The sequence below is a fragment of the Stomoxys calcitrans genome, chromosome 5, assembly GCF_963082655.1.
Source record: "Stomoxys calcitrans chromosome 5, idStoCalc2.1, whole genome shotgun sequence".
NCBI lineage: Eukaryota > Metazoa > Arthropoda > Insecta > Diptera > Muscidae > Stomoxys > Stomoxys calcitrans.
The window spans coordinates 29,618,881-29,634,703 of NC_081556.1; the positions used below are offsets into that span (position 1 = coordinate 29,618,881).

At 38.6% G+C, this 15,823-nt stretch overlaps 1 protein-coding gene across 5 annotated transcripts in view; it reads left to right on the forward strand.

Annotated features, from left to right (window-relative positions):
* Positions 1-15,823, forward strand: part of LOC106093722 (nephrin) — a 442,943-nt gene that overhangs the window by 11,758 nt on the left and 415,362 nt on the right. For 4 of the 5 annotated variants that reach the window (XM_059368603.1, XM_059368606.1, XM_059368605.1 and 1 more), the window contains exon 2: positions 12,451-12,468. The exons of the other annotated variant lie outside the window; for it this stretch is intronic. In XM_059368603.1, the coding sequence (XP_059224586.1) occupies positions 12,451-12,468 (18 nt within the window). The remainder of the gene's footprint in view (positions 1-12,450; positions 12,469-15,823) is intronic. 5 annotated transcript variants of the gene reach the window in all.

A 15,823-nucleotide genomic window follows, 5' to 3' on the forward strand; every position in this document is an offset into this window, starting at 1 on the left:
TCTCAGTCTCAAACTTTGAAAGAGACAAAAAAGCATAAAGGACAACTGCCAGCATCTAGGCCAGGCAGTTGAAAAACGGAACTGATGATATTTATGGCTTAAGACCCAGTGACTGTTACGACTTCCGTGGCCGCCAAATGGCGCTGAAATCAAAAAAAAAAAAAAAAACTCGACGTAGAGAAAACGCACAGCAAACATAATGCTGAGCTCACACAGAGTCAAAGATATGCGACAACGCCAAAGGTTTATTGCAAAAGTTTCACAGTTCTCTAGCTTAGCAAAAAAAAAAAAAGTTTCCAAAAAGGCATCAGCAACCAAAGCAATGAGGAAAAAGCGCACCAAGGAAACATGTGAACGCCCTACCCTCCTTGCTGAATTTTCGAAAATGAAAGAAATGGCAACAAATGTATTTTATGACTTTAGCAATGAAGTTGAGAGAAAAAAACGCACACACACAAACAGCCACAAGAAAAAATAAGCTCCCCATGAGTTCACAAAGTCAATGAAAATTGTACGCATCCAAGGCAAACAACCACTGATAAGGCGTAGCAAAAAAGCAACGAATGTGCTTTCAAATTTAAAAGTATAAAAACAAACTATTAATAATAAAAAAATGTTTTTAAACATATTATGTGACAGATAACATACACTGTGATTTTTGCTTTTGTTCTTCTTCTTCTTCTTCTTCTTGTGGCCTTTTTTGTGGTTCTTTTGAAATGAACATAAAAAATGATTTTGGCCATGTCATTCAATGTTACAATGAAACTTTGGCGTCAAAATTGTGAATTATGACCGTTTTAGTACTTAGAGTTTTGTTTCCCTGACTGAGGGCAGTTTATCTAGACGATTCATCAGCTAATAGTTAATGGCAAATCCCCAGGCAAAAGCATTTCTTTTTATGAAAAATTTAACAACTTTTGTATGAGGTTTAAAGCTCTAGAAAAATTTCAAGAGATGAAGACTAGAAAAAAAAAACACTTCCAGTAGTCAGTGCTTGCTGAAGGATAACACATTGGGACTAGTTTTATATTTTGTAGGTGTAAAGAAGACATATAACAAGTAGCAATGTGCTATGTTCGGCGGGGCCAAATTTTGGGAACCCACCAACATGGATTCTGGTAAAAATTTACACAAAATGAATTTATTTGAAGGGCACAATTTCACTAAACGTACTACATATCCGCAAGCCGAGGAAAAAATTTAAGCTTCTACCAACCGAACCAGGATAATCGAGACACCGCACAGTGGGATGGAATTATAAAAAATTAACAAAAAAAAAAAAAATAACAAGTAAAAGCGTGCTAAGTTCGGCCGGGCCGAATCTTATATACCCTCCACCATGGATCGCATTTGTCGAGTTCTTTTCCCGGCATCTCTTCTTAGGCAAAAAATGGATATAAGAAAAGATTTGCTCTGCTATAAGAGCGATATAAACATATGATCCGGTTTGGACCACAATTAAATTATATGCTGGAGACCTGTGTAAAATGTCAGCCAATTCGAATAAGAATTGCGCCCTTTGTAGGCTCAAGAAGTGAAATAGAAAGATCGATTTATATGGGAGCTGTATCGGCCTATAGACCGATTCAGACCATAATAAACAACTATGTTAATGGTCATGAGAGAATCCGTCGTACAAAATTTCAGGCAAATCGGATAATAATTGCGACCTCTAGAGGCTCAAGAAGTCAAGATCCCAGATCGGTTTATATGGCAGCTATATCAGGTTATGAACCGACTTGTACTTTATTTGACATAGTTGTTGAAAGTAACAATAAAAAACGTCTTGCGAAATTTCAGCCAAATCGGATAGAAATTGAGCCCTCTAGAAGCTCAAGAAGTCAAGTCCCCAGAACTGTTTATATGACAGCTATATCAGGTTATGAACCGATTTGAACCATATTTGGCACAGTTGTTGGATATCATAACAAAATACTACGTGCCAAAATTCATTCAAATTGGATAAGAAGTGCGCCCTGTAGAGGCTCAAGAAGTCAAGACCCAAGATCGGTTTATATGACAGCTATATAAGGTTATGGACCGATTTAACCCATACTTGGCACAGATGTTGGATATAATAATAAAAGACGTCGTGCAAAATTTCATTCCAATGGGATAAGAATTGCGCACTCTAGAGGCTCAGGAAGTCAAGACCCAAGATCGGTTTATATGGCAGCTTTACCAGGTTATGAACCAATTTGAACCATACTTGGCACAGTTGTTGGATATCATAACAAAACTCGTCGTGCAAAATTTCAACCCAATCGGATAAGAATTGCACACTCTAGAAGCTCAAGAAGTCAAGACCCAATATCGGTTTATATGGCAGCTATATCAAAACGTGGACCGATATGGCCCATTTACAATACCAACCGACCTACACTAATAAGAAGTATTTGTGCAAAATTTCAAGCGGCTAGCTTTACTCCTTCGGAAGTTAGCGTGCTTTCGACAGACAGACGGACGGACGGACAGACGGACGGACATGGCTAGATCGACATAAAATTTCACGACGATCAAGAATATATATACTTTATGGGGTCTCAGACGAATATTTCGAGTAGTTACAATCAGAATGACGAAATTAGTATACCCCCCATCTTATGGTGGAGGGTATAAAAAAATTAAGTGCCATCGATTCTGCTCAATATAATTTTAGCTTAAGGCCATTATTTTATTTGCTGTCAAACCAGCAAAAATTAAGGCTTCTAGGAACCGAACAAGGATGATAGATATACCAGTTTATATAGGAGCAATATCAGCTTATAGACTGATTTGGACCGTATTTGGCACAGTTGTTGGAAGTCAAAACGGAACACCACATGCAAAATTTCAGCAAAATCGGGCAAAAATTGCGGCTTGTAAGGACTCAAGAAGTCAAATCGGGAGATCGGTTTATATGGGAGCTATATCAGGTTATAGACCAATTCATACCGTACTTGACACAATTGTTGGAAGTCATAACGGAACCCAACGTGCAACATTTCAGCCAAATTAGACAAAATTTGCGGCTGCCAGGGGATAAAGAATTCAAATCGGGATATCGTTTTATATGGGAGCTATATCAGGTTATTGACTGATTTTCACCGCCCTGAGCTCAGTTCTTAGACAAAATAACAGAATACTATATGCAAAAATTCAGCCAAATTGGACAAAAATGGCTGCTTGTAAGGGCTCAAAGAGTCAAATCTGGTGGTCGGTTTATATAGGAACTATATCAGGTTATAGACCGATTTAGACTGTACTTGACACAGTTTTTGGAAGTCATAAAAAAACACCACGTACAAAACTTCAGCAAAATGTGACAAAAATTACGGCTTCCCAGATCGGTTTATATGGGAGCTATATCAGGTTATTGACAGATTTTGACCGTACTTGACACAGCTGTTGAAAGTCATAACAGAACACTGTGTGCAAAATTTCAGCAAAGTCGGACAAAATTGCAGCTCCCAGCGGGTGAAGAATTCAAATCGGGAGATCGGTTTATATGGGAGCTATATCAGGTTATTGACTGATTTTGACCGTACTTGACAGAATTGTTGATAGTCATAACAGAACACTATGTGCAAAATTTCTGGCAAATCGGACAAAAATTACGGCTTCCAAGGTCTCAAGAAGTCAAATCGGGAGATCGGTTTATATGGGAGCTATATCAGGTTATAGACCGATTTAGTCCGTACTTGGCACAGTTCTTGGAAGTCATAAAAGAACGACTTGTTCAAAATTTCAGTTAAATCTGACAAAATTTACCGCTTCCAGGGACTCAAGAAGTCAAATCGGGAGATCGGTTTATATCGGAGCTATATCAGGTTATAGACCGATTTAGTCCGTACTTGGCACAGTTCTTGGAAGTCATAAAATAACGCTTTGTGCAAAAATTTCAGTTAAATTTGACAAAATTTACCGCTTTCAGGGGCTCAAGAAGTCAAATCGGGAGATCGGTTTATATGGGAGCTATATCTACATCTGAACCGATATGACCCATTTGCAATTCCCAACGACCTACATCAATACTAGGTTAGGTTAGGTTAAAAAGAGAATGCAGATATTAATCTGCCCCATGTCACTATAGACATACACCTAAGCCAGTAATCGGCTTGTTGTGCACTCTAAAAACTAAAAAGAAACCTCGAAAAAGAAAATTTAAATTTAGGAATTCCTTGCTACTTACAAAATCCTTAATTGTTTATTATACCATTCCCCTAAGTTGGTTCATGCTTGGTATAATGTCCTCATCTAAGTACCGGTGTATGTGAGCGGCGATACGCGGGCAATGCCATAGGGAATGATCCAACGTCGCATCATCTTCCCCATGTTCGGGCAATGACGTAGGAAATGATCCAATTTCTCATCATCTTCCCCACATGCTCTACACATGCCATCACTTGCCGCACCGATTTTGCATAAGTGTCCCGTTATGACGCCAAAAGCTAAAGTGACCTCCTTCTTACTTCATTTCAGCCATGCCCTCGTTTTCTCACAATCTGGATCACCCCATAGGATTTTCGCAGTCCTATCGACTGTTTCGCTCACGCCCTTAAATCGGACTGCAACGACCCGAAAGGCTTCGGGTTAACCAAGTTTATCGATGGCAGTTTTCTGCCTTCAATGTCAAATAGTCTCCTCCTTCATTCCCTCTTACTGCGTTATGGTCGGGCACCCAAAACGATGCGGATTTTGCCATCCACAGAGACAGCATTAATCTCCTTCCTATACTACAAGACTGTTCGTAACCTTACCGCCCTGGATGTTATTGCTCTTATGGCCATTTTACTGTCCGTAAAGATTTTCACACTCGACGTCCTCTCGTTTGTACCACACAACCTCATGCATTCTGTGATCGCCCGGATCTCTGCCTGCAGGACCGTATTATGGGAAGCCAGTCCAAAACAGATCTCAGTTCCTGGGTTCTCAATGTAGACTCCTAGTATTCCAATACAAAGTATCTGTGCAAAATTTCAAGTGGCTAGCTTTACGCGTTCAACCGCTGTCGTGATTTCCACAAACGGACGGACATGGCTCGATCGACTCAAACGTCGAGACGATCAAGAATGTATAAACTTTATGGAGTCTTAGGCGAATATTTCGAAGTGTTACAAACGGAACGACTATATGTGTATACCCTCATCCTATGGCGGTGTGTATAACAAGCAAAAGCTTGCTAAGTACCCTCCACCATGGATCGCATTTGTCAAGTTTTTTTCCCGGGTTTCTCATTTTAGGCAAACAAAGGATAAAAGAAAAGAATTGCTATGCTATTGGAGATAAATAAAGTTGTGGTCCGATTGGGACCATAATTGAATTGAATATGGGAGACCATAGTATAAGTCATTGTGTACAATTTTATCCATTTCGAATAACAGTTGCGAACTTTAAGAGCTCAAAAAATAAAATAGGGAGATGGGTTTATATGGGAGCTGTATCAGTCTATAGTTGTAGACTGATACAGCTCCCATATAAACCCAGTAAGTTGAGGATCATGGGAAAAGCCGTTGTACAAAATTTCATCCAAATCGGATAATAATTACGCCCTCTAGGGCCTCAAGAAGTCAAGATCCAAGGCCGACTTATATGTCAGACAGTATATGTTTGACAGTGAAATAAAACTCGAAATGTGCGTGCGTTGTTTAAACCAGTGATGCCAAAAAGATAATGCCTAAAAAAATCACCCTTTACTTTTTACGCCTCTAGAGAGCGCAATTTTTATTCGATTTATCTGAAATTTTATACTGTGACGTCGAAGGCATCCTCCTTCTGATGTTCCTGTTATCGAACAATTAGCGATAACATCTAAGTGACTCTGATGGCGAACTGCCTCATAAAACTAACCTAACCTAACCTTGCCTGGTAAATCATTGATGAATTTTTCAAGAGGTTTAGTAATAGCGCTAATTTTCGCAATTACTCTGTAGTAGCAACATCAGATTGTTTTTCACTTTAAAAATCGCTTTCATTAGTACATACGAAAATTTTTATCAATACCAAGCCTGAAAGGCATAGGTCACCCATAAATGTGTCTTAAATTTCCCATGTATCGTCATAAATTTTAATAAAGTTGGCATTTTAAATGCACTACTAAATAGTCTTAAGACTTCATGTTGCTTCAAGAATTCTTTCCTCTTTCCTTACAAATTCCCTACAAACACTCTCAGTATACCTTTTTCTACTGTCATGCTCTTAGATGAGTCTATTTAAAAATTGTTGCCACCCTGGGGATTTATGAATTATTGATATTAATGACCGCGGTCTTGCTGTGATCCTTTTCCTTTACTTTCCTTTCCTTTCCTTATTTCCCAGGAAAAGTTTCGTAAAAAACGACACACTTTTGTGTGTTTGTTTTAACTCGGTTTCAATGTAGGCATGGTTACAGCGAACTTTATTAAAATCCACTTTATTAGGAAAGTTTCAACTTCTTAGATTTATAATAACATTTAAATGAAATGGCATGGTTATGCCATGTTCTTGCTTTACACTTCTCTTGTCTAATTTTGGATAAAGTTGTTTGCTGTTTAAAAAAAAAAACCAAATATTTATGCAGGTTTTTTTGTTCAATTTAAAAAAAAGGGTGTTAAATGTGTATGAGTGTAAACTTATTAGACCCACCTCCGAAGGGTGGGGGTATATTCATTTTGTCATTCTATTTGCAACACATCGAAATATCTTTCGAAACGGGTCGGACCCTCCAAAGAATACATATTTATGATCGCCGTGATATCCTAAATCCAAATTTCTGCCAAATCTGGCACGAATTGAAGCTTCAACTTATACCGTTTTTACACAGGATCGTAAGACCCTGATCCAATTTTCCTGAAATTCGGATCAGGAGGTTTTATTAAGTCCATTGATACACGAGCCGAATATGGTCCATATCGAGCAATATTTACATATAGCTGCCGAATAGACACATCCTCCGAGGTAGGGCTTAAGCCCTATAAAAGTGAGACATACTTCAGCCTCCTATATCCGACTCAAATATGGTTCATATCAGGCCATATTTATACACAGCTGCCTATTATGATATGGTTCTTAAGTCCATAACAGGCGCATATATTATCAGGTTCCCTTAAAAATTCGTACAGGAAGTAGCCCACCTGCAACCGGATCCAGTATAGGCCAGATCGAACTTTATTTGAATATAGTTGCCATATAGACCCATAGAATTTACGGTCTTAAGACCACAAAAGCCGCATTATTACCCTATTTAGGTGAATTTCGGACAGTTTGTCATCCGAACCGAATATGGTCCAGATCGGCTCGTATTTGGATATAGTTGTCATATAGACCGGCCAGCTTATATAGTGTCCTAATCCCATAACAGGTGCATTTACTACCCGATTTTGCTGAAATTTGGATTGGTGAGTTGCACTACGAAATTTTAACCGACTTTATCAGACCATATCTAACCCAACCCAAAACTCACTGAATATATATATATATTGGCCAAGCACGACAATGTGGGATTCAAATGAAAGGTATTTAAGAGCAAAAAAAGTAACCAATATCCAATTTTAGGACCAAGTGTTTTGGAGAGCGCCCCTTCACCAATACACCGCCCAAAAAGGACAAATTTACCAACCATAGCTATATCCAAATCTGAACCGATTTTTTCCAATTTCTATAGGCTTTGTCTCTAGGCCGAAAAACATCCCTGAACAACCAAATTTGAAAACGATCGGATGAAAATTGCGACCTGGAGTTTGTACACAAATTAACATGGACAAACGGACAAACAGTCGGACAGGGCTAAATCGAATCAGAAAGTGATTCTGAGTCGATCGGAATACTTATCAATGGGTCTATCTCTCTTCCTTCTGGCTGTTACAAACAAATGCATTAAGTTATAATACCCTGTACCACAGTAGTGGTGTAGGGTATAAAAAGACATATTGGACATTCATGCCAATATTCGGGAAGAGATTACGAATATAGCATAAATAAATTATGACCATGTAATAGAGTATCGCCCTTACTCCCAAAATACCACCAAACCGGACTTTTTTATGCCCACCACCGAAGGATGGGGGTATATTCATTTTGTCATTTCGTTTGCAACACATCGAAATATCCATTTCCGACCCTATAAAGTATATATTCTTGATCAGCGTACAAATCTAAGACGATCTAGACATGTCCGTCCGTCTGTCTGTTGAAATCACGCTACAATCTTTAAAAATAGAGATATTGAGCTGAAATTTTGCACAGGTTCTTTTTATGTCCATAAGCAAGTTAAGTTCGAAGATGGGCTATATCGGACTATATCTTCATATAGCCCCCATATAGACCGATCCGCTGATTTAAGGCCTTGCGCCCATAAAAGGCGCATTTATTACCCGATTTTGCTTAAATTTGGGACAGTGAGTTGTGTTAAGCCCTTTGATATCCTTCATCAATTTGGCCCAGATCGGTCTAGATTTGGATACAGCTGCCATATAGACCAATCTCTCGATTTAAGGTCTTGCGCCCATAAAAGGCGCATTTATTGTCCGATTTTGCCAATATTTGGGACAGTGTGTTAAGTTAGGTCCCTCGACATGTTCTGCAATTTGTCCCAGATCGGTCCAGATCTGGGTATAGCTGCCATATAGACCGATTTTCCGATGTCGCCGAAATTCGGGACAGTGAGTAATGTTATACCTCTCCACCTACTTTTGCAATATGGCACAGATCGATCTAGATTTGGATACAGCTGCCATAAAGACCATTCTCTCGATTTAAGGTTTTGAGCTCATGAAAGGTGCATTTATTGTCCGATGTCGCCGAAATTCGGGACAGTGAGCTAAGTTAAGCCCCTCGGCATAATTCTGCAATATCGACCAAGATTTGCATATAGACCGATCTCTCGATTTAAGGCATTGGGCCCATAAAAGGCGCTTTTATTGTCCGATTTCACCGAAATTTGGAACAGTGAGTTGTGTTAGACCTTTCGACATCCCTCTGCAAGTTAGGTCAGATCGGTTCAGATTTGAATATAGCTGCCAGATCTCTCGATTTAAAGTTTTGGGACCATAAAAGGCGCATTTATTGTTCTGTTTCTCCGAAATTTAGGATAGTGAGTTGTGTTGGGTCCTTCGACATCTTTCTGTAATTTGGCCATGATCGGTTCAGATTTGGATATAGCTGCCATACAGACCGATTTCTCGATTTAAAGTCTTGGGCCCATAAAAAGGCCATTTATTGTCCGATTTTACCGAAATTTGGGACAATGACTTATGTTAGGCTTTTCGACATCGACTGAAGGTTTCCAGCAACTACTATTGCAGAGGTTGTGAGGACATTGAAGAAGAAAAGACTATAGAATACCTTCTGCGTGTGTATCCCGCACTAGCGGTCAGAAAGAGTTCCACTTTAGATTCTCATTTCTTTGAAAACCTGTCCGATTTAGCGGATGTGAACATTCGCAAGCTATTCAGCTTTTTAAAGCGATCTGGATTGTTCAATGGTAGGAACTAGAATGCATCTTCCTTCTTATGTTCCTGTGATATCACAATGGACGAAAACGTCTAAGTGAGTCTGATGATAGACTGCCACTTAAACCTAACCTAACCTTTGACATCTGGGTCGTATATGGTTTAAGTCGGTCTATATTTGGATATAGTTGCCAAACAGTTCAATATTTTGTTCTAAAAAATTGAACAATGACTTGTACTTATTACAACGCTCAATGTCCGTGCCGAATTTTGTCTAAATCGGACCATATTTCGATGAAGTTGCAATGGCGGCATTAATAATGAATTTTTCACCGAATTATGACGAAAAGTGGTTTACATATATACCCGAGGTGGTAGGTATTCAAACTTTAGCTCGGCTTTTTAGCAAATTAACAATAATTTGAAAATTTTTGTTGCATCGAGAGTAATGATAACATTTACGAGTTCTTTGTTTGACATTTTGTAAATTATATAATAATTCTTATTTATATTATTATACCCTCCACCATAAGATGGGGGGTATACTAATTTCGTCATTCTGTTTGTAACTACTCGAAATATTCGTCTGAGACCCCATAAAGTATATATATTCTTGATCGTCGTGAAATTTTATGTCGATTTAGCCATGTCCGTCCGTCTGTCCGTCCGTCCGTCCGTCCGTCCGTCCGTCCGTCCGTCCGTCCGTCCGTCCGTCTGTCTGTCGAAAGCACGCTAACTTCCGAAGGAGTAAAGCTAGCTGCTTGAAATTTTGCACAAATACTTCTTATTAGTGTAGGTCGGTTGGTATTGTAAATGGGCCATATCGGTCCATGTTTTGATATAGCTGCCATATAAACCGATCTTGGGTCTTGACTTCTTGAGCCTCTAGAGTGCGCAATTCTTATCCGATTGGAATGAAATTTTGGACGACGTGTTTTGTTATGATATCCAACAACTGTGCCAAGTATGGTTGAAATCGGTTCATAATCTGATATAGCTGCCATATAAACCGATCTTGGGTCTTGACTTCTTGAGCCTCTAGAGTGCGCAATTCTTATCCGATTTGAATGAATTTTGGCACGACGTGTTTTGTTATGATGTCCAACAACTGTGCCAAGTATGGTTCAAATCGGTTCATAATCTGATATAGCTGCCATATAAACCGATCTTGGGTCTTGACTTCTTGAGCCTCTAGAGTGCCCAATTCTTATCCGATTTGAATGAATTTTGGCACGACGTGTTTTGTTATGATATCCAACAACTGTGCTAAATATGGTTCAAATCGGTCCATAATCTGATATAGCTACCATATAAACCGATCTTGGGTCTTGAATTCTTGAGCCTCTAGAGTGCGCAATTCTTATCCGATTGGAATGAAATTTCGCACGACGTGTTTTGTTACGATATCCAACAACTGTGCTAAGTATGGTTGAAATCGGTCCATAACCTGATATAGCTGCCATATAAACCGATCTTGGGTCTTGACTTCTTAAGCCTCTAGAGTGCGCAATTCTAATCCGATTACAATGAAATTTTGCACGACGTGTTTTATTATGATATTCAACAACTGTGCCAAGTATGGTCCTAATCGGTCCATAACCTGATATAGCTGCCATATAAACCGATCTTGGGTCTTGACTTCTTAAGCCTCTAAAGTGCGCAATTCTTATCAGATTGGAATGAAATTTTGCACGACATGTTTTTTTATGATATCCAACAAGTGTGCCAAAAATGGTTCAAATCGGCTCATAAACTGATATAGCTGTCATATAAACAGATTTGGGGACTTGACTTCTTGTGCTTCTAGAGGACGCAATTCCTACCTGATTTGGCTGAAATTTTGCATGACGTTTTTTATCGTAACAAAACGCACGACGTGTTTTGTTACGATATCCAACAACTGTGCTAAGTATGGTTGAAATCGGTCCATAACCTGATATAGCTGCCATATAAACCGATCTTGGGTCTTGACTTCTTAAGCCTCTAGAGTGCGCAATTCTAATCCGATTACAATGAAATTTTGCACGACGTGTTTTATTATGATATTCAACAACTGTGCCAAGTATGGTCCTAATCGGTCCATAACCTGATATAGCTGCCATATAAACCGATCTTGGGTCTTGACTTCTTAAGCCTCTAAAGTGCGCAATTCTTATCAGATTGGAATGAAATTTTGCACGACATGTTTTTTTATGATATCCAACAAGTGTGCCAAAAATGGTTCAAATCGGCTCATAAACTGATATAGCTGTCATATAAACAGATTTGGGGACTTGACTTCTTGTGCTTCTAGAGGACGCAATTCCTACCTGATTTGGCTGAAATTTTGCATGACGTTTTTTATTTTTTCTTTCAACCACTGTGTCAAATAAGGTTTAAATCGGTTCATAACCTGATATAGCTGCCATGTAAACCGATCTGGGATCTTGACTTCTTGAGCCTCTAGAAGTCGCAATTATTATCCGATTTGCCTGAAATTTTGTATGATGGATCCTCTCTTGACCATCAACATACGTGTTGATTATGGTCTAAATCTGTTTATAGCCCGATACAGCTCCCATATAAATCAATCTCTCTATTTTACTTCTTGAGCCCCCAAAGGGCGCAATTCTTACTCGAATTGGCTGACATTCTACACAGGTCTCCAACATATAATTTAATAGTGGTCTAAACCGGATCATATCTTTATATCGCTCTAATAGCAGAGCAAATCTTTTCTTATATCACTTTTTGCTTAAGAAGAGATGTCGGGTAAAGAACTCGACAACTGCGCTCCATGGTGGAGGGTATATAAGATTCGGCCCGGCCGAACTTAGCACGCTTTTACTTGTTTTTTTACTTTTATTTATATTTAATTATAATATTTTGTTTAACATAAGTTTCTTAAGTTTTTTTTCATCCGAATTAAGAAAATTAATTTTGTAATTTCTTAATGCAAATCTTTTATCTAATGTTCTTTAAGTTATTCATTTCTTTTCTTAATATTATTTTCTTGATTTAATATAAATTTTTTTCGTTTTTCTTCCTTTTCGTTTCATTTCAGTTAAATTTCTATTGCAAGGTAATTATTCAGACGATTTATAGCTTTTCCTTTCTATTTTTTTTTTTTTTTTTGGTTTTGCATTAACAAACATTTCTTGTGACAGAGTGTGGCTGCGAATTCGTTGAAGCTTATGCCGAAAGAAGAAAGGGAGACCTAAAGAAATCTGCTTGAAAAGACACAAGAAGTCGGCAACCTCTATGACAAATAATTTTGCTTGAAGTGACAGTCTTTGTAAGTTGCGTTTTTTTTTTTTGCTGCGTATCCTCTTAGGAGGGGAGGCCACGAAATACCAGGAAATAAGAGCATCGCTGAAAAATATGGTTGCGGCGGTGGTTGTGGTGGTGGTGGTAGTGATGATTGTGAAAAACTATTTAACCAACATACGTACTCAAACGCAAGTCATGGCTTTGATATACTACAACCCACAAATGCCAAATCCACACCTTCATGCCACACAAACGCAGACAGATAAAGTTTTTCGGGAAAATATGCTACTGACATAAGAGTGCTAAATAACAGGGGAAGGGGGAAGAGCAGAGAAGAAGAGTGAAGTAGAGAAAGTATGTTCAGTTCATAGCATTCGTTATAAGAGGGTGTGGGTGCTCAGTACTGGTGCTCAGTTTGGCAAGGATCCGCTTTTAGTTTCTACTTTACAGTTAGCACTCACTCTCCCCTTGGCACATGATAAACAAAAGTTAACTGAACTTTAATTAAGAAAATTTCAGCAAATGAACCAAAAAAAAAAAAGAGAGAAAAAAAAAACTGCTGGGAAAATTGTGGCACCCAAATACGTGCCACATATTGAAAATGTGGTATTCATATGTCACAAAATGAACTTTGTTACATCATTTGTTCTTGTGGTTTCCTTGCTTCACACACAACAGATTAAATTTAAAACAAAAACTAAAGAAAGTAAAAAAAAATTGAGAGAGGCAAAACCGACTTGCTGATACATTACACCATGTAAAATATAAGCAAAAACCAATTAATAATGAATTAATAAAATTAAAAAAAAAAAAAAAATTCAGATTTTTTGTTTTGGATGGGGGTATACTATTGGGTTGCCCAAAAAGTAATTGCGGATTTTTTAAAAGAAAGTAAATGCATTTTTAATAAAACTTAGAATGAACTTTAATCAAATATACTTTTTTTACACTTTTTTTCTAAAGCAAGCTAAAAGTAACGGCTGAGTCGCAAGCTGTGAAAAAATTTGTCAACGCCGACTATATGAAAAATCCGCAATTACTTTTTGGGCAACCCAATAATTTCGTCTTTCTGTTTGTAATGTGGGTCTAAGACCCCATAAGGTATATATATTCTTGATCGTCGTGACATTTTAAGTCGAACTAGCCATGTCCGTCCGTCTGTCCGTCCTTCCGTCAGTCCGTCCGTCCGTCTGTCTGTCGAAAGCACGCTACCTTTTGAAGGAGTAGATCTAGCCGTTTGAAATTTTGCACAAATACTTCTTATTGGTGTAGGTCGGTTGGGATTGAAAATGGGCAAAATCGGTCCATGTTTTGATATAGCTGCCATATAAACCGATCTTGGGTCTTGACTTCATGAGCCTCTAGAGGGCGCAATTCTTATCCAATTGGAATGAACTTTTTCACGGCGTGTTCTGTTATGATATCCAACAACTGTGCCGAGTATGGTACAAATCGGTCCATAAACTGAAATAGCTGCCATATAAACCGATCTTGGATCTTGACTTCTTGAGCCTCTAGAGGGCGCAATTCTTATCCAATTGGAATGAAATTTTTCACGGCGTGTTCTGTTATGATATCCAATAACTGTGCCGAGTATGGTTCAAATCGGTCCATAAACTGAAATAGCTGCCATTTAAACCGATCTTGGATCTTGACTTCTTGAGCCTCTAGAGGGCGCAATTCTCGTACGATTTGACTGAAATTTTGCACATAGTGTTTTCACATCACTTTTAACAACTGCGCGAAGTATGGTCTAAATCGGTTTATAACCTGATATAGCTGCCATATAAACCGATCTTGGGTCTTGACTTCTTGAGCTTGCAGAGGGCGCAATTCTTGTACGATTTGACTGAAATTTTTACACATAGTGTTTTAATATCACTTCCAACAACTGTGCGAAGTGTGGTCCAAGTCGGTTTATACCCTGATATAGCTGCCATATAAACCGATCTTGGGTCTTGACTTCTTGAGCCTCTAGAGAACGCAATTATCGTCCGATTTGACTGATTTTGCATATAGTGTTTTGATATCACTTCCAACAACTGTGAGAAGTATGGTCCAAATCGGTCTATAACCTGATATAGCTGCCATATTAACCGATCTTGGGTCTTGACTTCTTTAGCCTCTAGAGGGCGCAATTCTAGTCCGATTTAACTGAAATTTTGCACGTAGTGTTTTGGTATAACTTCCAACAACTGTGCGAAGTATGGTTCAAATCGGTTCATAACCTGATATAGCTGCCATATAAACCGATCTTGGGTCTTGACTTCTTGAACCTCTAGAGGGCGCAATTCTCGTACGATTTGAATGAAATTTTTACACATAGTGTTTTAATATCACTTCTAACAACTGTGCGAAGTATGGTCCAAATCGGTTCATAACCTGATATAGCTGCCATATAAACCGATCTTGGGTCTTGACTTCTTGAACCTCTAGAGGGCGCAATTCTCCTCCGATTTGACTGAAATTTTGCACATAGTGTTTAAATATCACTTCTAACAACTGTGCTAAGTATGGTTCAAATCGGTCTATAACCTGGTATAGCTGCCATATAAACCTATCTGGGTTCTTGACTTCTTGAACCTCTAGAGGGCGCAATTCTCGAACGATTTGACTGACATTTTGCACATAGTGTTTTGATATCACTTTCAACAACTGTGCTAAGTATAGCGCAAATCGGTCCATACCCTGATATAGCTGCCATATAAACCGATCTTGGGTCTTAACTTCTTGAGGGCGCAATTCTCCTCCGATTTGGCACAGATTTTGTACAACGGCTTCTGCCATGGCCTTCAATATACATGTGCAATATGGTCTGAATCGATGTATAGCTTGACACAGCTCCCATATAAACCGATCTCCCGATTTTGCTTCTTGAGCCCCGAATCGGACTATAACTTGATATAGCACCTCCTCCTCCTCCGTCCATAGTCATAATTCTTTATTTGCCTTAAAAGGGATAGTGCCCAAAGAACTCGACAGATGTGATCCATGGTGGAGGGTATATAAGATTCGGCCCGATCGAACTTAGCACGCTCTTACTTGTTTAATTATTAAGATCCCCCTATTTCATTACATTAGCTCCTTTTTTACCACAATTTTAAATCATTTCAACCAATCTCAATACCCTATACCCGAGTAGTGTTATAGCCTAAAAATAAGCTGAA